The sequence below is a fragment of the Moesziomyces antarcticus genome (assembly GCF_000747765.1).
Source record: "Moesziomyces antarcticus DNA, scaffold: scaffold_v10011, strain JCM 10317, whole genome shotgun sequence".
NCBI classification, from domain to species: Eukaryota; Fungi; Basidiomycota; class Ustilaginomycetes; order Ustilaginales; family Ustilaginaceae; genus Moesziomyces; species Moesziomyces antarcticus.
The window spans coordinates 140,611-161,802 of record NW_014638999.1 but is presented as its reverse complement, the minus strand read 5'-3'; the positions used below and the strand labels follow the sequence as shown (position 1 = coordinate 161,802).

The 21,192-nt window shown below is 61.2% G+C and overlaps 8 protein-coding genes across 8 annotated transcripts; 3 read left to right on the top strand and 5 right to left on the bottom strand.

Moving 5' to 3' along the window:
• Positions 1–492: 492 nt before the first annotated feature.
• PAN0_011d4230 (uncharacterized protein) lies at positions 493–3,625 on the top strand (the record flags this gene model as incomplete). Its single annotated transcript, XM_014800200.1, has 2 exons — positions 493–3,374; positions 3,454–3,625. The coding sequence occupies 2 exons, from the start codon at positions 493–495 to the stop codon at positions 3,623–3,625; spliced, it is 3,054 nt and encodes a 1,017-aa protein (XP_014655686.1).
• Positions 3,626–5,013: 1,388 nt separating this feature from the next.
• PAN0_011d4229 (amino acid transporter) lies at positions 5,014–6,934 on the top strand (the record flags this gene model as incomplete). Its single annotated transcript, XM_014800199.1, has 2 exons — positions 5,014–5,791; positions 6,012–6,934. The coding sequence occupies 2 exons, from the start codon at positions 5,014–5,016 to the stop codon at positions 6,932–6,934; spliced, it is 1,701 nt and encodes a 566-aa protein (XP_014655685.1).
• Positions 6,935–7,988: 1,054 nt separating this feature from the next.
• Positions 7,989–9,110, bottom strand: PAN0_011c4228 (phosphopantothenate-cysteine ligase; the record flags this gene model as incomplete). The annotated part of the gene is made up of 1 exon (XM_014800198.1): positions 7,989–9,110. The coding sequence occupies one exon, from the start codon at positions 9,108–9,110 to the stop codon at positions 7,989–7,991; it is 1,122 nt and encodes a 373-aa protein (XP_014655684.1).
• Positions 9,111–9,474: 364 nt separating this feature from the next.
• On the top strand, positions 9,475–10,935 carry PAN0_011d4227 (uncharacterized protein; the record flags this gene model as incomplete). Its single annotated transcript, XM_014800197.1, has 1 exon — positions 9,475–10,935. One exon carries the CDS (start codon positions 9,475–9,477, stop codon positions 10,933–10,935), a length of 1,461 nt encoding a protein of 486 aa, XP_014655683.1.
• Positions 10,936–11,085: 150 nt separating this feature from the next.
• PAN0_011c4226 (uncharacterized protein) lies at positions 11,086–12,597 on the bottom strand (the record flags this gene model as incomplete). Its single annotated transcript, XM_014800196.1, has 1 exon — positions 11,086–12,597. The coding sequence occupies one exon, from the start codon at positions 12,595–12,597 to the stop codon at positions 11,086–11,088; it is 1,512 nt and encodes a 503-aa protein (XP_014655682.1).
• Positions 12,598–13,142: 545 nt separating this feature from the next.
• On the bottom strand, positions 13,143–15,640 carry PAN0_011c4225 (miz zinc finger protein; the record flags this gene model as incomplete). Its single annotated transcript, XM_014800195.1, has 3 exons — positions 13,143–15,126; positions 15,218–15,477; positions 15,599–15,640. The coding sequence occupies 3 exons, from the start codon at positions 15,638–15,640 to the stop codon at positions 13,143–13,145; spliced, it is 2,286 nt and encodes a 761-aa protein (XP_014655681.1).
• Positions 15,641–16,253: 613 nt separating this feature from the next.
• Positions 16,254–18,230, bottom strand: PAN0_011c4224 (rexo1 protein; the record flags this gene model as incomplete). The annotated part of the gene is made up of 1 exon (XM_014800194.1): positions 16,254–18,230. The coding sequence occupies one exon, from the start codon at positions 18,228–18,230 to the stop codon at positions 16,254–16,256; it is 1,977 nt and encodes a 658-aa protein (XP_014655680.1).
• A 323-nt stretch (positions 18,231–18,553) lies between these two features.
• On the bottom strand, positions 18,554–19,795 carry PAN0_011c4223 (cloroperoxidase; the record flags this gene model as incomplete). The annotated part of the gene is made up of 1 exon (XM_014800193.1): positions 18,554–19,795. One exon carries the CDS (start codon positions 19,793–19,795, stop codon positions 18,554–18,556), a length of 1,242 nt encoding a protein of 413 aa, XP_014655679.1.
• Between the last annotated feature and the right edge of the window lie 1,397 nt (positions 19,796–21,192).

The following is a 21,192-nucleotide window of genomic DNA, read 5'->3' as shown; positions in this document are numbered from 1 at the left end:
GCGAACGGCCTCGGCCTTCCCCCTCCTTCCCCCTCCTCAGCCACGCCGCCCACCGCATCGTCTGCTTCCAGCGTATATCTTCTGCAAGATCTTGGTATCTGCCAACTTGGTAGGTCATCGACTCCAACCTCGCAAACTCGGCAGCTGCGAGGATCTGCGTGCTGACACAAAAAAAAAAGCTTCTATTGCACTTGTCGCCTTTCGACCGTCCTTTGCCCTCGCAGCACACCTACGTCCATCAGCATCCATACCGTTGCTGTCGCTTCTGCCTGCGCTATCGGGTCTTGCTCTCGCGACATCGCAGCCCGGCTACGCATCACCACTCGTACCCTCCGTACCCACCACTCCTAGCCCTCGCCCATCCAGCAGCGTCGCCCTCGCGACCCTCAGCAGCTCGGCCCCGCGTCGCGGTCGTACCCTCGTGTACCTCTCCTACCCTCCGTATCGCTTCTACCCTTTGGTTCCGCTCCCCACCTACGCTCTGGCTTCGACATGGCGCTCTCTCGCGCCCAAAAGAAGCAGGCTGCGGCGCAGAAGGCCGCCGCAACGAAACATCACAAGCGCGCTGCCAAGGCTCGGCTGCTGGGCGATCAGCACGAGGTGATCGATGCTCTCAACACTTCGCTCACCCCACGCGTCAAGGCGCGCACCGAAGCCAATTTCGTGCGCATCCTCACCTTCCTGTCGCACTACACCTCCGAGATCCTCAAGATCGACGTCGAGGAGGCCGAGAAGCGTCTCCTCACCGCCAAGGTTTCGATCGGCGTGCTGCGCCAGGGCTTCGCCGCGTACGCCCTGCTCGGCGGCGGCGGCCGCCTCTCTGCGCTGATCAATGGCTCGAGCACGGGTGTCAATGGCGGATACGGCCTGGAGAAGCTCGATCCCAGCGAGCAAGCCCGCGCAGACCGCATGGCGCGCATGCTGCACGTCGCTCGCCACCACCAGCGCCCTGGCTCGCATGTCGCGGATGAGGAGCTGATCAAGGATCTGCCTCGTCCTGGGCCAGACGATCGGCCCATGACCTTTGAAGGCCTGATCGGTGTCGTCAAAGCCTTCTTCAGCGGAGTGCGCCGCCGGGCCCAGGCCGCCTACGACCCTTCGACGATGGCAGGCGACGTCTCCTCCTCGTCGTCGTCCAAGAAGTCGTCGTCGACACCCTATGCCGACAACGAGCCGTACCAGACGACCTGCTGGGCGCGGCTCTTGGAGAACCAGGGACTCCTGACCATGGCAAAGCGTCGCAAACACATCTTGACGCCGGCCGAGATCGAGGCGGTGCTTGCGACGCTGTGGAGGGTGCAGGTGCCGACGATCGAACGCATCTGCATGCTGTTTGTCGTCACGCTGCTAGAGGCCACTGGCCTGCGTCCCGGAGAGCTCTTTCGCTACGACCACTACACCGACGAGCGACCCTCGGAGGAGCGCACGTCTGCCTTCCTCTGGTCCGACGTAAAGCTCATCTACTGCGGCAGGTACGTTTGCGCCCGTACCCAACGTACCGGTGACGCCGACGACGGTGCCGGCCCTTCCACCCCCCGTACCGCCCTTTCCACAGAGCCGCGCTTCCGACTCGAGATCGAGTGGAAGTTTGGCAAGGGCCGGATGGCGGGCGAGATCATCCCTACGTCGATCACCTCGCAGAAGGCCGAGACGTCGCATCACTGTGCAGTCCGTTGGATCCTGGTGCTCGCCCAATGGCTCGACGTCTTTGAGCCACAGACCGACAAGGCGATCCGCGACATGGTCTACGATCCGTCCAGCACCGCCCTCGCCCCCAACACTCTCCTTCGCATCAAGAAGGCCTGGAAGGACGTGCCAGTGCTGCTAGCCGATCGATCGAGCTTCTACGACCAAGACACAAAGCTCAACAATGCTCACAACATGCGCCTTGTGGCCATGTCGAGTCGAGACGCTGCCACTTGCCTCCAGCAGATCGCCAAGCTGCTCGGCTGGGACTCTCTGGCCCCGTACGACTTTCGCCGAACCTTTGCAACCCTGGCGAAAAACAGCGTCTCCCAGGAGCAGCTTCGGCTGTTGATGGGCCACCGACACGCCAACTCGCGTGTCGTCGAGACGGTGTATCTTGCCGACCATGTGCCCATCGACCAGGCCGCATTTGCAGCGGGGGGTCGCAACATCGACCAGCTGTACTCCAAGGAAGCTCGCGAGGCAGCTGGTCGCTCCTTCGGCATTGCAGCACCAGCAGCGTCGACCACGGTGCTGGCCAATCCCCACGTCGCCAAGTCGCTTCCGGTGGTGCGCAAGCTGCGAGAAGCCGTCATGTCCGACCAGCTGCTTGCGTGCAAGGTGCCGCGCCTCGCAATCGACCTGATCAACGACGACGGATGGAAGGAGCACCTGTCCAGCGAGCAGGTCAGCCTCGTTGAGCGCCTGCAGGAGGCGGAGACCGACTTTCTCTCTGCCTACGGCTGGGCCACGGGACATGTCGCCAATCCTACGCACGCCACCGTCGCATCGTCGTCGTCGTTGACGCTGGTGCCCTCAGCCCCTCTCGGCGCCAAAGGCGGCGGCCATTTGTCGTCATCCTCCGCCTCTCTTGCCGCCGCCGCCGCTGCCGAACGTGGCCCTCCTACCCCTCCTACCCCTCCTACCCCTTCTACCTCTCCTGCTGCTTCTGACGCCACGGACGATACTCTGTCCTCCGACCCGTCCTGCGCCAATTACTTTTCGGCGGACGATATCACGGGCCAGCAGTGGATCAACGAGTTGCTGCAGGTCAACCGCAGCCCTGTCGAGAACATGACGCACGCTGAGTTCTTCAACTTTGTAGGCAGCTACCTCGCCGTCGCCGAGACCGAGCGGCAAGGGCTGTGTGCGATCTGTCTCGATCGGGAGCCTCGCGACGAGGTGGAAGCATCCTACGCCGAGATGGGCGATTACCAGAACTCAGCCACGTGCTCCGAAAGAGGTCTATGCAACGCAGGCCTGCCCAAGGCGCAGAGGTACGAGGCACTCATCCTCTTTCACCGACATCGCCAGGTGCCTGTGATTGGCCTCGACGCGGCACAGCTTCGGAAGCTCTACCGACACGCCGTCAAGGACAAACCGAAGGCACAAGCCATGACCGCGTCCGCAGCGACAATGTCTCGTTGGCAACTCATCGAGGCGGTGGTCGGCATGTACGGCTCGCGTTGCGCACCCAACGGCATCCTCAACGACGCCTCCGACTGGGACGTCGCAGCGCCGACCGCTCCGACGCCGCTGGGAGACGGGACCAACGTAGCGCCTGCCTCTTCCTCTTCGTCGTCGTCCGTCGGCGCGATCGCCAATAGAGCCGCCGTCGCAGCTTCCACCTCTGCAGCTGCACGCAGGTACTCCTGGGAGGCAGGCGATGGAGACGTCGCTATCGCTCGGTTCGCGCGGAGTGGAGGCTCAGGGTCACGCGGGGCGGGCACGGGCACGGCCGGACTCGATGCAGAGCGTGCTGTCCAGCACGGCATCCAGCACGGCGCTGTTTGGCGTGACGGCGCTCTCGCGCGAAGAACGCAAGAAGCAACACCGGCGCACCTTCTCTTCCGACTGGCCGACGCTGCAAGCCAACCTGGCGAGTCAGAAGCGCAGGAGCAAGATCGAGCCCGGCCCTACGGAAGCGATGGACGTCTAGAAAAATTCAAACTGCCACGTGAGCACGTTGGGTGCCTTGCAATTCTAACGTCGGGTTTAAACTACATGCGAGTGTGTGTGGGGGGGAGGGGGTGAAGAAACATGATTCGGAAAGGGTGAGGGGAGGGTCTGGGGTTGAATGCGGGGGGACTACACCTCGATTGGGGGTTTCCGGCGGATGTTTCCGTCTGATCGGGATGGAGGGATGACGGTGTTGGAATGGGAATTTGAGGTACGCGAGTTTTGGGCTAGCACATGACCTTGAAATTTGTATTTTGGCGGATGGTCATGTGGAGCGCGAGTGGGACCAATGAGGATGCGGCTATGCGAGGGCGCAGGGTCGGGGGGGTACTTGATTGGCCGACCCCAGTTGGGTCCCAAGCGAGGTGTGGGTTGGGTGTGGTTGCCAAGACCTTGAAAAAACTTTTTATTCGACCGCGATAACTTGTGCTGTGAGACTCCGACACTTTGAGCGCTTTACCGACGCACAGCGAACAGCTTTTGACAGACGGCGATAAGCGATAAGCTGAAGCCTAGAGCCCAATACATTCACATCACTTTCGCCAAATGCCGTCGTGCAGCGTTGGGTGGTGAGAATGAAGAGAGCGGGTGGGAAGAGGGATCGGCGAAAAAGAGGTGGCGGGAAAAGGAGGGGTTCCAAACGGCGGTGCGGTGCGGTTTGCGGGTCGGAGGGATTCGAGTGACCGCTAGGACCGACGATGAGGGCTACACTGGCGTAGTGCCTGCAAGCGGCGGTGTGGAAAGCAAAAAAAGTCTTGGCAAAAAATATTCCCTCCCCGCTGTCAAAAACCAACGGAGGATTTTCGCCCGCAGTCGGTGAGTTTATCGGTGCAACGACGCGGTGGTCTCGGGTTGCACCCAAAAGCCACAGCCACTGATGCACTCCTCTCTCCTCGCTTGTGCCGGCAACAGCTGACTGGCTGGATGCCTTATCACCCAGCGCTCTTGGCAAGTATGACCCCCCCGCCCTCGTGGGCCTTTCTGCCAAAAAAAAGGGCAAAAAAAAGTCACGCCGCCGCCGCATCAAGGCTACAGATAGTGGCAACACCCAACCCCCCCACCGAGGAATCAGAACCCAATCAAGCTCGCACGCAATCCCACCGCCAGTCACAGTGCCCTGCACCTCGGTTAGCCACACGCGACACAACGCACCTCCAATCAGCACGCGTTCATAGCCCCCCGGCCCCCAGTGTAGAGTGAATAAAAGAGTCTGTCCCTCTGCACACCTCTTCCCTTCCGACCCCTGTCTTCGTCACCACCACCACCACCAATAGAAGCGGCAGCAACGGAACCAACCCTACCCCTTTTCCCTGCTCCATCTCACGAAACGGACTCCTTTTTACCGACAGCAGTCGACTCCCCGCAACGATGGTGCACTCGGAACAGATCAGCTCCGAGGGCCCCTACGCCCAGGAGAAAGCCAGCTCCAGTGACGATGCTGTCAAGGGCTACAACCAGGAGGTTTCCTCCGCTATCGACAACCAGAAGCCGGAGGAGCGTCAGCTCCACCGAGCGCTCAAGAGTCGCCAAATCAGTATGATTGCTATCGGTGGCGCCCTCGGCACCGGTCTCATTATCGGCACCGGTTCGGGTCTCGCAAACGGTGGGCCTGCGTCCATTCTCATTTCATATTCCGTAATGGGTCTCTGCTGCGCGGCCGTAATGGCCGCGCTCGGCGAAATGTCGACTTACATGCCTCATCCTCGAGGCTTCGCTGGTCATGCCACTCGCTTCGTCTCTGACGAGTTCGGCGTCGCTACTGGATGGAACTATTTGTTCAAGTATTTGGTCGTTACCGCCAACAATGTCAACGCGGCAGCGTTGGTGGTGAGTTATTGGACAGATCTTTCCGGAGGCATCTGGATCGCCATCGTGACGGTTCTGATCATTGCGCTCAACTTCGGAGGTCCCAAGTGGTTCGGCGAGGTCGAGTTCTGGCTCTCGCTCGTCAAAATCATCACCATGACGGGCCTGATCATCCTGCTGCTCGTCATCGACCTCGGCGGATCGCCCACGGGCGACCGCATCGGATTCCGCTACTTTCAGGACGGCCTCGCCTTCCGACCCTACCCGCGAACCAGCGGCGACAAGGGCCGCTTCCTCGGCTTCTGGTCCACCATGGTCACCGCCCTCTTTGCGTACACTGGTAAGTCCGTCACTCTTTCCCTACACCCCTCGCGCGCATTTGCCATCGAGCTGGATTGCAGACCCAGCAAGAGGTCGAAGCAACACCATGGCCATGTCAAAGATGGCCAAATGATATGAAATGCCGGCAATGCAATTTCGGTTGCAGTCGTGCGGGGATGGAGGTTACAACAAACTATTCGGTAACACTAACGCTTGACTTTGGTTCATTTCACACACAGGCTCGGAGCTGGTGGCGGTCACAGTGGGTGAGGCGGCGAACCCGCGCAAGTCGGTGCCGTCGGCGATCAAGAAGACCTTTTTCCGAATCGTGTTCTTCTACGTGGTCGGTGCTTTGCTCGTGGGAATGGTGGTGCCCAGCAACGCGCCCGAGCTGCTCGCGGCCAACAAGAAGGGCACCTCGGCGGCGGCTTCGCCGTTTGTGGTGGCCATCGTGCGTGCGCGCATCCGTGTGCTGCCGGACATCATCAACGCGGCCATCTTGATCTTCTGCATCTCGGCGGCCAACAGTGACCAGTACATCGCAGCGCGCACGCTCTACGGCCTCGCCATCGACGGCAAGGCTCCGGCGATCTTTAGGCGAGTTGACCGTCGTGGTGTGCCCTATGTGGCGCTGTCGGTTACGGCGCTCTTCTGTGCGCTGGCTTTCATCAACCTGGCGAGCGGTGGACCGCAGACGTTCTCGTACCTCGTTGCGTCCGTGACGATGTTCGGCGGTCTCACGTGGATCTGCATCCTGATTGCGCACATCCGATTCATGAAGGCGATGAAGGCGCAAGGCATGGACCGCGACTCGCTCCCGTGGAAGTCGCCCTTGCAGCCATACCTCTCGTACTTTGCGGTGGTGTTCACGTCGATCGTCGTCTTCTTCAAGGGCTGGAACTCGTTCCTGTTTACATTCAACTGGCGCACGTTCCTTACCAACTACATTGGCCTCCCCATCTTCTTCCTCATCATGATCGGATGGAAGCTCTGGCACCGCACCAAGTTCATCCGCCCCGAAGAGGTGGACCTCGTTTCGGACGTGCGCGAGTTTGACGAACAGGACGAGTTGATCTGGAAGCAGGACGAGGAGAAGAACAATGCCATGATGCACGGCGCACCCGTCTACAAGAAGCTCTGGATCTACGCCAAGAATTGGTAGTCCCTCCCTCCGCCACAGTGCAAGCAGAAATAGATTGTGGACCTTATGGATCTTGGCCCGAGACAGTGTGTGATGGGTGTACAGCAAAGGCGTTCGACTCGGTCTTGTGAGGAGGTGGACGAGGGTACAAGCTGTCGGTGGGTATCCGGCTCGCTCGGGCCGGTACCTGCATACACACGCGCGCTACCACCATGCACGCCCTGGAGGCGTGCATGCATATAATACACCCGACTCAGGGGCACCATGCACGTACCCCTTCCCTCACTAGCTCGTTCCCTCAGTCTCACTTAGCTTCGCACACACACATCCTGTAGATAGACTACTACCATCAATTTGACTCGTTCCGTACCAACAGGTCTGCCGTCTGTCGTGTGCTACCGCCAGCGCCCAACCATCGCCAGGCATCGCAGTAATACCAATACAAGCGACTTGGCTGGTGTACGTCGGGGTGGAATCGCACCAAGCCGCCCAACTGCCGTGCTCATGTGTTGCGCGCGCGCGGTCCGATACGACGGGGGGGAAGAACGACGCCCGTCGAACGGGCGTCGTTCTTCCACCGCCGCATCGCCCGCGCGCCCACAACCCACTCGCTCGCCAGTTTGGCGTGCGCTCCCCCCACCCGTGTACTTGAATACGAGGTGTGTACTCTGTGATCGTCGCAGCCAAGCGCGTCAACAGTGCGACGTGGTGCTTCCCTCCTCGAAATGGTGTCGCTGCTATTGCTCGAGACGGGGCGCGTTGGCTGCCTACTCGCGCCCAGCATGACTGTGATCACAACATGTCGACCCATCAACTTGGACTTGGCGGCGTGCGCGGACTGCAGCATGACACTCGTGCGCGCAACGCTAGACTCTGCAAGTCATGCTCAATTTGTGATCCGCATGGCGCACTTTCTCAGGGTAAGGCACATGCTTGCTTGTGAGGTCGGTCACCACATTTGCGCGCGTGTGAACAGGTTCAGATGGCCGGCGCGGGCCTTGTCAGCAGGCTGCACACGTCCAGTCTCACACACGCCGTGCAGTGAGGCTGATTCTGTTTTGCTTTTCGTAGGCGGTCAAATGCGCGAGCGGTCTTGTTCCGCACTGGCTGCTGCGATCCACTGTTCGTGTCGGGTGCACAGCTCGGCGATAATATCCTCCTCGAGCTCCTTCTCGCCACCTTTACCGCCACCTTCCCTTCCCGGCCCCGAGTCGGACAACCGCATCCACGTCGCCTCGAACTTGTCGCCGTCCACCTCGAGCTGTTCGCGCTTCCTCCCTGTCGACTGCGAGTTGGACGATGCACGCTCGACGAAGACCACCTCGAACTTGCGGCGGTTGAGGTCGTTGCCAATGACGAGCTGGTGGCCGTACCTCTGCAACGCACCCACCGCTTTGGGGATGAGCAGCTGCGGGTCGGTCTCGAGCTTGAAGCTCACCAGGTATCCCTCGGGCACCCACTGCTCCACCATGGGTTTGAGCACCTTGGGCACCTGATCCATCTGGATTGTGAGAGAGCCTTTGCCAGATTGGATCTTGTGTTCGGGCACGTTGGTCGAGGGGATGAAAAAGTCGCTCACCGCCGCAGCGAGGTAGTACATTGCAGAGCGACCGAGCGGCTGCATGATGCGAGACATCTCGCGCAGCAGCCACAGATAGTCGTTGACCGTGACGAACGGCACGGTATGCAGCAGGCCCGAGGTGCGCGCATGGTGGTATGCGGAAAGAATCGGCCGAAGGTGCGCAACATGCTGCTTGAGCACGGTGATGTCGTCGTCGCCCGAGGATGAGGCGGGCGAGTCGGTGTGGACGTGCGTGGCCGGGTCGGCAAGCAGATCGAGGAACGGGTTGGTGGTGTGGCTGTAGTGGCGCGTGTACGGAGCGAGCGAGTGCTGCCTGCTCATAAAGATGACCGCATAGCCGGCGGAGAGAAAGTACTCGGCGGATGTGGCGCCGCGCGTGCCGGCGGAGAAGTTGTCGAGGAATCGCACCACGTTCTTCTCGAGCGGCACCGTGGTACCGCCCGAAGTTACGAGCACGACTTTGCGGCCCTCGCGCATGTGGCGCTGCACGAACTCGGCCGCGGTGGCAGACACCTCGCGCAGATTCGACGGCGGCGCCTGCGTCTGGAAGAATCGATCGCTAGACCATTTGGCCGACGAGGACGAGGATGAGGATGAAGCGGCGGCGTCGGTCATTGTAGAGTTGCGCCGGGGGAAGCAGTTCCAGCAAGACGCAATTAGAAGCGAGTGTTGCGGGTGCGCGAGAATGGCTTGCGGTGTTGTAGTGTGGGGGTGAGGTCGGAAGCAACGAGCAAGATGGGCGAATGGCGCTGGGCTCGTGCGCTGTGATTGGCAGGTTCGAAAATGCGTGAGATTGTTAGATCGTGTACATGCCGGAAGCCTCGCGCGTCTCCGCCATCTCAGAGCCGCGCTGCTGAGTGGGAGAAGCCGATGCGAATATTCGCAAAGTCTCAACTCTTCGGGCATCACATCTGCATCGGCTGCCGTCCGACCACCATCAACCGCCACCTCGGGCCCCATCCGACCCTGCTCCTCTGCCATGCCGCGTCGAAAGCTCCCCGCTGCGGGCGCCGCATCCACCTCCTCTTCCACACCCGCTGCTGCCACTCCATCTCGGCGCATGGAAGCGGCTACCGAGCGCTCTCCCTCTCCCTCCTCATCACTCGGCGTAGGCAGGGCATCCAATCCGCCCTCGTCGCCACACAAGCCGCCACGATCCAAACCCACCATGCCTCCGCGCGCACCCTCTCCCACCTTGTCCGAGATCTCCACCTCTGCCTCCGAGGGCGAGGACGGCGTCACCTCTACCGCGCCACGCGCTGCACGATCAGCGTCTCCCGAGGGCGACGAGCTTATGGACGAGTCGATGCGCGACTCGTCTGCCCCGAACGACGCCGAGGTGACGTGCCAGTGGAACGACTGCGGCGAGACGTTCAACAGTCTGCAGCCGTTCATCGACCATCTGCACCACGAGCACATTGGCATCCACAAGAGCAAGTACATGTGCGAATGGACGGGCTGCATCCGCAAGGGCAAGCCGCAGACGTCGCGATTTGCGCTGCTCAGCCATCTGCGTAGCCATACGGGCGAGAAGCCGTTCACGTGCCCAAGGCCCGAGTGCGACAAGAGCTTTACAAGGTCGGATGCGCTCAGCAAGCATATGCGCGTGCAGCACAACATCATCACGGCCGGATCGAGGCGTGCGGCGGCGTCGAATGCGGCCGACGAAGCGGAAGATGCGTCGATGGTTGTGGAGGGTGCAGAGGCGACGCCGGCCAAGCCTGCGGGTGGGGCGACGGATTCGTTGGGCGATGAGCTGCTCGAGCTCGCGGGGGGTGAGGCCGCCTCGCTGGCAGCGGGTGCGTCGGGCGAGGCGAATCTGTACACCATGTCGGCGGACGAGCTGGGTATCTCCGAACGACTCGGCGCCGAGAGTGATGCGGAGGAGGCCAGGCGCAACGAGGCGGTGCTGGGGCGTGCGTTGCGCGTGTGGGCCAAAGACGTGCGGGAGCGCGAACGCAACCGCAAACCGCGCGACGCCGCCTCTCGACCCCGCGCATCCGCCTCGGGCGAACCGGAAGAGGCCAACGGCAAGCGCGACTACGAAAGCGACTCGGCGGACTCGTTGGATGTCTCGGTGCGTCGCACGCGCCGCAACACGCGCACACGCCGCTCGTCGCGCTTTGCCGAAGACAACACCATGGAAGCGGCCAAAGCGGCCATCGCCAGCGCGCGCACCAGGTACGTGGTGGAGAAGGCCAAGCTGCGATATGTGCGTGCCGAAAATGCGCGTCTGTGGCAGCAGCTCAACCAGCTCGAAGCGCAGCAGCATGCAGTGCGCAGACAGTGCACCCAGGCACTCGAACATGCCCTCGTCGAAGAGTTGGGTCAGGACGTCGATGCCATCTTCACCCCGCCCGCCTCGCCCAAGTCCGCCGCCGCCGCCGCCGTAGGCGGTGATAACGAGGCCCTAGTTGACGACCATCGCGCCGCAGCGTGAAGCATTCATCTTCCTTCATCCGAGACTCCCGTGTGTGTGGGTGTGTGTGTGTGTGTGTGATGGACAAGGTATTGGAAGAAATTAAGGATACAGCAGCGCCATGACGGGCGAAAGGTGGTACAAATCGAATAGTACTAGGGGGATTTTTTTCTAAGAGGGACGCTCGAATCGGTGACGGTTGATCTTTGTCGGAGTCCTGAGCTCGCCACGCGGAGCATAGGTATTAGCGAATCTGCCCGTGCTGGGTGGCTGCGGGCTGGGGGAGACATTGACAAAGTCGGCATAGTGGAAGTTGGTGTCGCCGCCGGGTGCGGCGGGGGTGCCCACTTCAAAGCAGCCGCTGTTGCGCAGCATCGACGGCGGCGGTGTGCGCGGTGACCTCGGCGTGCGTGTCGCCATGTACTCGTGCGCATCCCGAGGCGTATCCAATCCCCCTACCCCAGCAGCAGCAGCAGAAGGTTTTCGAGCAGAGGGTGGTGGAGTTAGGGGTTCACCTCGTTGTGTCGTGGTCCGGCTGCGGGGTTCGCCGAACGGATCCCAGAGCGACGTATGCGCCGGCGTAGCGAGTACTCCTGCGGCGGCGGGCTCGATATCGGACGAAAAGCGCTTGATCGACGAAGGTGATGGACTGGATGCGAGGAAGAGTAGATAGTCGGCGGCAGTGCGATCCTCGGCCTCCTCCTCGGCAGCAGGCAGCGCGGGGACGGACCACGACACATTGCGCTTGTGCCGTTTGGCGGGAGGTACGGTGCGCTTGAGTGTGGGGCTGAATCCGATGCCCAGTCCATGCTGCGGGGGTGTGTGGGGGCGGTCGGAGCCGCTCGAGTCGCTCCCACTGCTGGCGGCACGCGATTCTGCCAGTGCAGCGAGCGTCGTGGCGACACGATCACGCTCCTCCTGGTCCTGGTCCACTGCATGCACGAGAATATGCCGACCCGATGCGTGGCGCGACCGCGGCGTGCGTGGAGTGGTCAACCCCAGGTCCTGCGCGAGCGACGATGCCGGATGCCCGTTGGGCAGGAAGCCCGTACTGTGGAGTCTCGACCGGCGCGGCGTGGTGGTGGTGGTGGTGTGGCTCGTCTCGCGGCGTCGCTTACACGGCGATACGGGCAGTGCAAAGGGTGGGGTGGCGAGTCGGGTTTCGTGTGCGACCATGGCGGGCGTCGGATTGTTGTGCCAGTCAAATCGGCCATTGCTTCGTTCCGGCGAGCCGAGCTGCGGCGACGAAGCGGTACGGTCCAGCAGCGACCGTGTCGAGCCTGATGTGGATGCACACGGCGACTCTCCCGACCGGGGGCGCGACGACGATGAAGCGAAAGAGGTGGTGCGCGAAAGCGACTTGGGGCGGAAATCCGTACCAAAGATATCGAGGTAGATGGAGCGTGTGGATCGGCTCGAGGATGACGATTCGGTCTGCGACAGTGCGGGCGTCGACACTTGCGAGTCGTCGGTGGTGTTGGCAACCAGACTCGTCGCCAGAGGTTGGACGGGTGCAGCGTCGAACTTGGTGCCGAGCGCTTTGATCGATGCGAGCTGAAGACGTGTGCGCAGCGTGTGTGCGTACATCTCGACCTCTCGCCTGCGTGACTGCTCGGACATTGTGGCGCGATGCGTGGGTGTGTGTTGTTGTGGTGGTGGTGGTGTTGACGTGGTGGTGTGCATATGTGGAGGCGTAGGGGCGGGTGTGTGATGGAGGAGAATAAGGTGGGTGTGCGGATGGTGGAGGTGATGATAGAGAGTGCACAGCATGGGCGGACCAATCATGCCTGCCTGGGTGTGTGGGTGTCTGTGGGTGTTTGCGACAGATGCGAGCCAACGCATGCACACCCAAAGCCCAGCCCCCCAAACCGAAAAAATTTCCAACCCGCATCCGACTCTGCATCGCACCCGCATCGCATCGCATTTGGCCCTACTTTACACGAACGACGCGCGTTCAAATCCCTCCCGATGCACGCGTACACACTCGTCCCGTACCCGCCAAACCCTCGCCTCGACGCGTCGCAGTCGCAATTCGCAATTTGCGCGACGCGTCTCCCGCCATCCCCCTCTGGAATGCCGACTGCTTGCAACTGTCTCACCCCATCCTCACCCGGCCACTCTGCCACACTCGTTATGGTGAATCGATCTCCCAGCACCGCGGGCTTGCAAAATGTGCGATGCGGGTGAGGGTTGCTAAAAGTACATTTCTGTGCATGGTGACAGCGCGATCACGCGCCAGGCGACCACCAGTCTTCTTCGTTGAGGTACTGCTCGTGCTCGCTGGCGTCGGCGTTGTCCATCCACGCGTCCTCGGCCTCATCCCCGCCACGCGGTGCGGCTGTCTCGGCCCCATTCGCCGTCGTGCTACCTGCCTCTCGACCGCCCGTGCCGTTCGCGCCCACATCGAGGTACGACGACGGCACCGGCGCCGTGGACTGTCCTGCTGCTCGCCTGCCATTCGCAAGCCGTGGATCGGACGGCGTTGGGATCTCGTTGGCGTCTACACGCGGACGCTTGCCCGGGCGTCGGATCTGCTCGTCCTCCGGCGTCGCCTCTGCCCTCGCCATCGCCGCTGCAAACGGTCCCGTGCGGTGCGGCGTCGGAGCAAACTGCGCGAATCCTCGATGACTTCCTCCCGCGCTGCTGCTGCTACTGCCACCATGCGAGGCGTGCGAGGCGTGCACATGGTTGCCGTTCCTCGCGACAGGACGCGTGGGCACCGACGGCTCGGCTTCGTCGTCGCTATCCAAAGTGAGGTCGATCACGTCGTTGGCGGCGACTGCGGGCGATTGGCGTGCACTCGAGTTGGTGCTGCTGCTCAGTAGCTCGATGCGCTCCGGCAGCGCTGCGAGAGCTGCTGCTCGTGGTGCCTTGGGAGGCGCCGTTGCGCTGCTTGAAGATCCGTTCCGCGCCGCCTGTGCTGATCCGCCATTCACCATGGGCGCTGCTGGTGCCGCTGCTGCTGGTGCTGATGCTCGTGCCGCTGCGGCTGGTGCTTGTGCGGCCTCGTTTGCTGCAGATTGGGGTGGCGGTGAGGGACTGTCGAGCAACACAATCTCGTCCATCGGCGTGCGCGTGCCGTTCGACTTGCCGTGGCCTGCGACAGGCTTGACATCTTCGTCGTGTCCATTCAGCAGTCGCTCCTGCAGCGGAGTTCCCTCGGCGGCGGGCGTGGCCTGCGCCGTGCCCGCCGAGCTCACCTTGCCGTCCGAGGTGTGCCACGATCCGTCGGGCTCCACAACCACCGAGTCCTCGTCCTGCGGAACGCGCTTCAGAATGTCGTCGACGTAGCCGTCCATGATGAGCTCCTCCACCTTGATGCTCTTGTGACATACGGGGCACGCCCACGATGGCGTCTGTTCGTTGACCGAGAAGAAACTGTAGGCATCGAAGCACTGCACGTGAGAGCAGTGGATGGAGCGGCACGGTGTGGCGATGCGCATGTAGCTGAACGGACACTTGAGGCTCATGGTCGCCGCGCCCGCCTCGATGTCGTCGTCCTCGGCCTCCCTGCGCATGCGCGACAGCACGTCGTCCTTGGTGCGGAACTGCTGCGACTTGAGCCGCTCCACCAGGATCTCCACCGTGGTGATCTCGCAGATGGCCGCCACGAGCACGTGTCGCTTGGGCGCATTGGTGTACGTCAGATCGATGCGATTCGGACGTCCGTCGCGCAGCGCAAGCATGCCATCTTTGTTGAGGTTGGGTGGCGGCACTCGACCGACGTTCTTCTTGCTGCCGCGCAGGTTGGTCGAGAGAGTGTGCGTGTTGACGCGCGCCTCGCACGTGAGCGGGAACTCGACCGTGGCGGGATTGCGTCCCGAGAGCGATGCTGCATGCGCCTCGACGGTGGTGCAGAAGAGCCGGAGCTGGTGCTTGGGACCCTTGAGCTGCTCCACCTGCTCGGCGGAGAGGTTGACAAAGAGCGTGGCGTTCTTGCGGTCGTTCTGCGTGGGTGCCTCGGGGCACTGGACGATGGGCGACACAAAGTGCTTGATCTCGTAGAACGGCGACGGCTTGAAGTTGATGCGCGCCGCACCTGCTGAGCCCATGGGTCGCGACGACGGGGCGCCAGCGCTTGCTAGAGGAGAGTAAGAGGACGATGCAACGTTTGAGGCCTTGTTAGCAGGAATGCCTCCCAAACTTTGCGCTGGTCCCGCATACGCTCTTGCGGCGTTGATGGCTCCATACGTACTTGTGCTTGGTGTCAGTCTGTTTGACGTTGCGGAAAAGAGCAAGGAGGTAGCGGACCGAATCGGGGTTAGCGTGTGTAGCATGGCGTGGGAAGAGACGATCAACTTACCCGGTGCGGTTGTAGGATTGTGCAGCGGCGACGTGTTGCATGCCCTTGTATCTGCCGATGAGGGTGCGAAAGCGCTGGTATCCTCTGATGTCGCCCTGATTCTTGCGTTCTGTGAGCGAGGTGATGAGGCGATTGATGATCTCGGGCTTGTTGCCCGAGAGTGCCAGACGGCCGCAAGCCGCCTCTGGTTCGTTGTTGACGTCCTTTATGAGCGCCTTTGCCTGCGCAACGGTGAGGGATCGTATTGCGTCGACCAGCAACTGGAGTCGCAGAGATCATCGCGGGAGCAGGAGGGTAGAAGGTGAGTCAGCATGGTGGCAACGATGATGGCGAGCATTCGGGATGGACGCAAGAGCGTGCACGCGAGGTGGAAAGACGTACTGCAAAGTCTGCAAAGCCGCTGGTGGAGGGATCGGCGGCCATGGCGTGGTGCAGAGCATCAAACTCGAGGGTTGTCTAGTGGTTGCAGATGAGGTGGAGGTGGCCGACGCCTCGGCAGCTCGAGTATGAGAGGAGCTCCTTTGGAGTGGGCTGGGCAAAGTGCGCGCCTATGATGGAGATGGCGGCATGAGAAGAAGAGGGAGAAGGTGGAGCGGAAGAAGGTGGCGGGATCCACGACAGCCGCAGCTGAGTTGTGAACGAGTGCGGATAGCGGAAGCGGAACTGATGAGGAGCAGCGGCGTCGGGCGATGAGAGCGGCCGAAAGGCGGCCCGACAGCATCCCCGATTTGCGGGAAATTTCAGCTCAAAAAGCCAAAACCTAACAACTTTCGACTCAGCGAAACTCAGCTCAGCATTCAGCGTCAACTCAGCTCAGGGTCGTGTGCGGAAGTCGACTGCCTCCTTTCCGCCACAGCCAAAGTTCCAAATTTCATCACTCATCAATCGAACGCTCGCTCGGCAGTTGTCCTCTTTGCAAGGCATCCTCCCCACCCGCCCACACGATCTTCATCTGGTAGTAAGAAGCTGATGATCATCTCGTTTTGACGACGTTCTGAGACGGCGGTGAGCATCTGCATTGGAGATGGTGGTGAAGCTACTTTTGAAAGACCGAGCGCGCGCTGTCGTTGGCCAACGTGGCGCCAAACAGGCTGGTGCGCGGCGCAGGTGCCGCTGCCGGCACAGTCACGCCCGCCGTCTTGTCCTTGGCCTCGGTGTCGTCCTTGCCCTTGCCCTCCTTGGCCGAAGCAAAAGGAGACGTGGGGTCATTGACCATCTTGAACCTCACGAGCTCGAGCGACATGAGTGCATCCTCGAGCGACGAGTGGCCGAGACTGGTGCCGTTCTGGATGATCTTGCCCAGATGCTTGGCGGTCAAGTCCCGGAGCGAGGTGCGGAAGGGGAAGCCGCGCGCATGCGGGTACAGCATGACCGTATCCACCACCTTGTGGTGCACGAGCCGAATGGCGCGCAGATCGTTCTCCAGTCCGTGACCCACAAGGATCGTATCGGGCCCAATGAACCTGGCCATGGTCTTGCGCACCTGCTCGAGCGAGAACACCGCTTTGGCTTCGTACTCTTCCGGCGTGATGCCCGAGAAGCGCGTATTGTAGTCGACCACTTCGGTGCGTGCGCGCACCAGCTCGTCCAGGATCATCGCGCCCTCCTCATCCACCAGCGTCAACCGCGTCAGCGTAAGCCCAGAAGTCGTGTAGCTCAACTCGCAGTCGAGCGCCACAATCTCCAGAGGCTCGTGCGTAGCCTGGTCGTCGTCGCGCACCGACTCCATCAGCTGCTCGGTGGTGATGAATGCTTCGCGTCGGTGTAAGTCGAGTCCCGCAGTCTCCTTGAATACGTGCGGGCCAAAACAGCAGCTGTCGTCGCCCAGCGCACTGCCCCCAATCTGCTTGTTGCAGCACGTCCACACCTGCACGCGGCCCTTGATCCCCGGCAGCTTCTCGAAGCGTCGCTTGCCCCAGTGGTATCGACATTCCTTGGGGTCGCGCGGAATCCGCTCGGTGCCGGCGTCGTTCATCTCGCCGCCAACGGTGAACTTGTTGGCGCACCGCTCGCACTCCTTGACCTCGCCCGTCGCATCCGGCTTGCTGCTCCCCTCCGCCTGCCATTCGGGCGGGATGCTGGCCGTATATTCGAACTTTTCAAGCTGATCGACGGGACATACGAATCCGGCGTCTTCCAGTCTCCTGCGATCGAGCTTGCCGGACCGTCGTGCTGCAGCCTCTTTGCGCTTCTGATCCACCTGCGACGCCGTGCCGATCTCGGTGCACTTTTCCGATAGGAAGCGCATGATGATCGCAGGCAGGTCCGCATCGCCACCGTGACTGCGCGTTTCAGTAGCGGCGGCTTGGGCGGCGGCTTGAAGCGCTTCCTTGTCGCGCTTCTTGAGGCCGACGAGGAGCGTGATGCTGCTGCTCTTGTAGCTCGCCTTGTTGGCCTTGTGAAAGTGCTCGAGCTCCTGCGCAAGCGCATGGTCGCGGCAGAGGTGCTGTCCGCACGCCGCCACCACCGCATGCGCACTCTGCAGTATGGGCTCGTACGCCTCGAGGAATGCATTGTAGAACGCCTTGAGGCCATTTTGTCTCGCAGAGAGCGGGATCTGAGAAGAGGACGGATGCTCTTTGAACCCGATCGTAGGAGGCTTGATGCCGACGAGAGACCATTCGTTGCTGTCCTTGCTGCTCGCTGCAGTCGAAGATGCGGTCGACGAGGTGGCGACGGGCTTGGTGGCGGTATACGCATTTTTGGCCTTCTTGGACGGTGGGCCGGAAAGACTGCTTGCGGCTGCTGCTGCTGCTGGCGTCGTCGCAGTGGTTGGTGTAGATGAGCTGGGTCCCGCCCTTTTCAGTGTGTTGGAGACGACTTGACGCTGAGTATCTGCGCCGGATGATGGCAGCCGACTGCTGGATGCGCTCGCGACACCATTGGCTGTGCTCGGTGCTGCTGGTGGCAGAGGCTTGTGGGAGAACGGGCACAGCGCCCGCTTATTCTCGCACTCGCCGTTAGCATGGTCCGGGCACGGCAGCTTGGCCAGCAGGCCGAGCGACTTGAACATGGTCGGCTGCGCACACCTGGAGCACGGCGTAGATGAGGCACGATGTGATGGTGGGGAAGCAAGGATGATGAGTGGCCGAAGCGCACTCGCCGCAAACGAAAGAGTAGCTGAGTGGAGGACGGACACACTTTCTTCTGAGACATCACAGTCACTTTTTTTTTCGCGCCTCATTTTCAGGGTCCAATAAATTTCTGGAGGCGGACCGCACTCACACTTTTAATAAGGGTTGCTTTGATGGAAACGACATGCATTCGGAGAAGATCAGAGACGATGCGATAGATAGTGACAACAAACAGAGCAGAGGAATGTACTACAGGATCGACTCAGGCTCTTGCGCGCATTTCAATATTGAACGTGGTCCAGAGAGCCTCGAAGATGGTCATGCCAAAGAACCTCTTTGCGGTGGCCGGCTGCCATTTCTGCTGATGCGAAGCAGCTGCCATGGGGCAACCTTGAACCTTGTCGCCCTTGATGGTGCGGGCGGGAATGCGTTCGTATCCATACTGCTCGCCATGCTCCGTCGTCCTCACGCCCGGCAGATCCCTGCTGACGCTTCCGGCCATCTCGCGCATATCGAGCACCTTGCCGCCAAATACGTTGAGCATCAGACAGCAGCTTCCGGAGCCGATGAGGCTCTGCACTACGTTGGAGGTGTACTGTCGGTTGTGCCTTCGCGATTCGTTGCGACGGATGCACAGCGCCTCGGCAAAGTCGCGGTCGGTCATGTCGTCCTTGAGCTGGCCGTGCTTGAGGCGCGCAGGGAACCAGCGGTCAATCATGTCCTGATGAGGCCGGCACATGGCTTTGGGATCCTTCTTCCAGTCTGCCAGGTGGAAATCCGGACGGAGAAGGCTCGCATCGTGTTCGATGACGTTCATGATGCTGAGATCCTCGAGGTCAAAGATGTGGCCGCGCGCGCTAAACACGGGGAACAGCGGCGAGTAGAGCTGCAACGCCATCGTGGGCGCAATGTTGAACGCCCGAGAGAGGCCCACGACCATCTTGGATGCAGCCACCTTCCGACCCGATGTGTGGATGATGCCGTGCGTCGCGAGGATGTTGAGACCGGGACAGGGGCATCGACTGTCGCTATCGGCAGCAGCGAATGGTGTGCCCCACTCGCCCTGGCTACCAATGCCTTCCCAATACGCCCAATCGCGGATCCATTCGTTCTTTGGCTTGCGACAGTACAGGTCGTGGTGGAGACGCAGCTCCTCGTTGTAGCCGGTCAAGAAGTTGTACACGTGCACGCCGCGGCACAAGAGATGCGTCAGTGGCCACTGCGCAAACGGTGGCGGGCTCGTGGGCGAAAACGCGGGAGGAACACAGTTGTCCGCCAGCGGAGCGATGATGTGCAGCTTGATGAGCAGACGGTGGAACATGTTGAAGGCCGACATCCAAAAGTCCACGAGGAAGATGACAGCGAGCGCAAGGTTGACCATCACCTGGGGGCGGTTCTGCTGCATGAGCTGGAGCGTGAGGCGCACCATCGACGAGTCGTCCTTGTGCATCGTATGCGAATCGTCCCGGCCCCAGTGCTCGCGCGGCTTCATTTTCGAGATCATGGTGGCGGCGGAGAGGAAAGGTTCAGAGTCGCCTCAAGCAAGGGGAGGCGGGGCACGGAAGGAAGCAAGGACCTGCTCATATATACGTGTCAGCCCGGCAGGCATTGCTATAAAACGTTTGGTCCGGGCTGGTGAAAAGCCGAGAGCGGGCACGAGGCGGTATGCAAAGGCTGTCGGTACATGTAGGCACCGGACGAGCACACGAGGAGCGTCAGGAGAACGGGACGCAGTCCTTGCGGACCCTCGCCAACCCCTCAGTGTCTGCCATTTGCATTTCTTTGCCGAGCTTGCCGAGAGAAGGCTTCTGCCTCGCCTCAGACCCTGATAGCCGCACACCACCGCGAACAACACCGAGACCCTGAAAGAAAAAGGGCAAAGCCACACAGACGGGCATGCATTGGTAATGATGCCAAGAACGTGCGAAGATAGCTGGTGCTGCTCGAGTAGCAACGCTCGACGGGAAATCTATCCCGCGCCAGTGGTACGTGGCTTCGAGTCGATGTTTGCTGCCGCCAAAAGTAAGTTCATGGTGCGATTTCAGACTCAGCCAGACCATGCGTTCCTGAACTTCAAAAAAGCCGCCCACATCGTATCGCCATCCCTGTTCTCGCACACACTTGTCGGTCTGTGAGGCTTGACGAAGAGTGAAGACTTGACAAAAGTATACAGTGTACAGCATCTGTGCTGGTGAGAAGGTCGATGGCCAGCATCGAGCAAAGGTTGACGGGCGAGGGATGTTTGTGCTGGCGCGGGAAGGATGGGAGAAGGCGCGCCAGAGCGTATGCGAGTTTTTCCCGGCCCTGCAGCTCGTATGCAACGCGGGACGTGGAATCTGGTTTGGCGCTCGTCGGTGCTGATGCCCAGGCTGGCACTGGATGCGGTGGTGTGCATGATCTCTCGGCTGGAAATTCTCTTCGCTGCGTGGAAGGATGAAGCCCGTTTCAACAGCAGTACTGCAAGTGTCCCTTCAGAGCCGCTGCCCTCTGCGTGTAGTCCGTCGTCGGACGAAGAATGGTAGCTCGGGCCTACTCAAAGAACGAGGCGTGGTTGCAGATACGTCCGTCGCATGGCGTCTTGACGTGTTTGACGATGGTGGCCGGCTTCGCCTCGGTGCCAATGCGGCGCCTTGGATCTGTGCCAGACCGATCCCCCGCGAAGCCACTCTGCACCGGCTGTGCGCCGCCCATCTGCGCAGCAAACAGGACGCACAGTGTGAATGGCACGATGAGAGAAAGTGCGCGCATCGTCGTATGTCTGGGAGGTTCAAAGGCTCCATCCACTCTGCGCCGGGCGCAGTTATATAGAGCAGTCTGCCAGCGGTGGTTTCGGCGCTTTCCACCGCCTTCGGTGAGCACTTCATCTGCAATCCCACCATTTGTCGGTTGTCGCCATGTCTA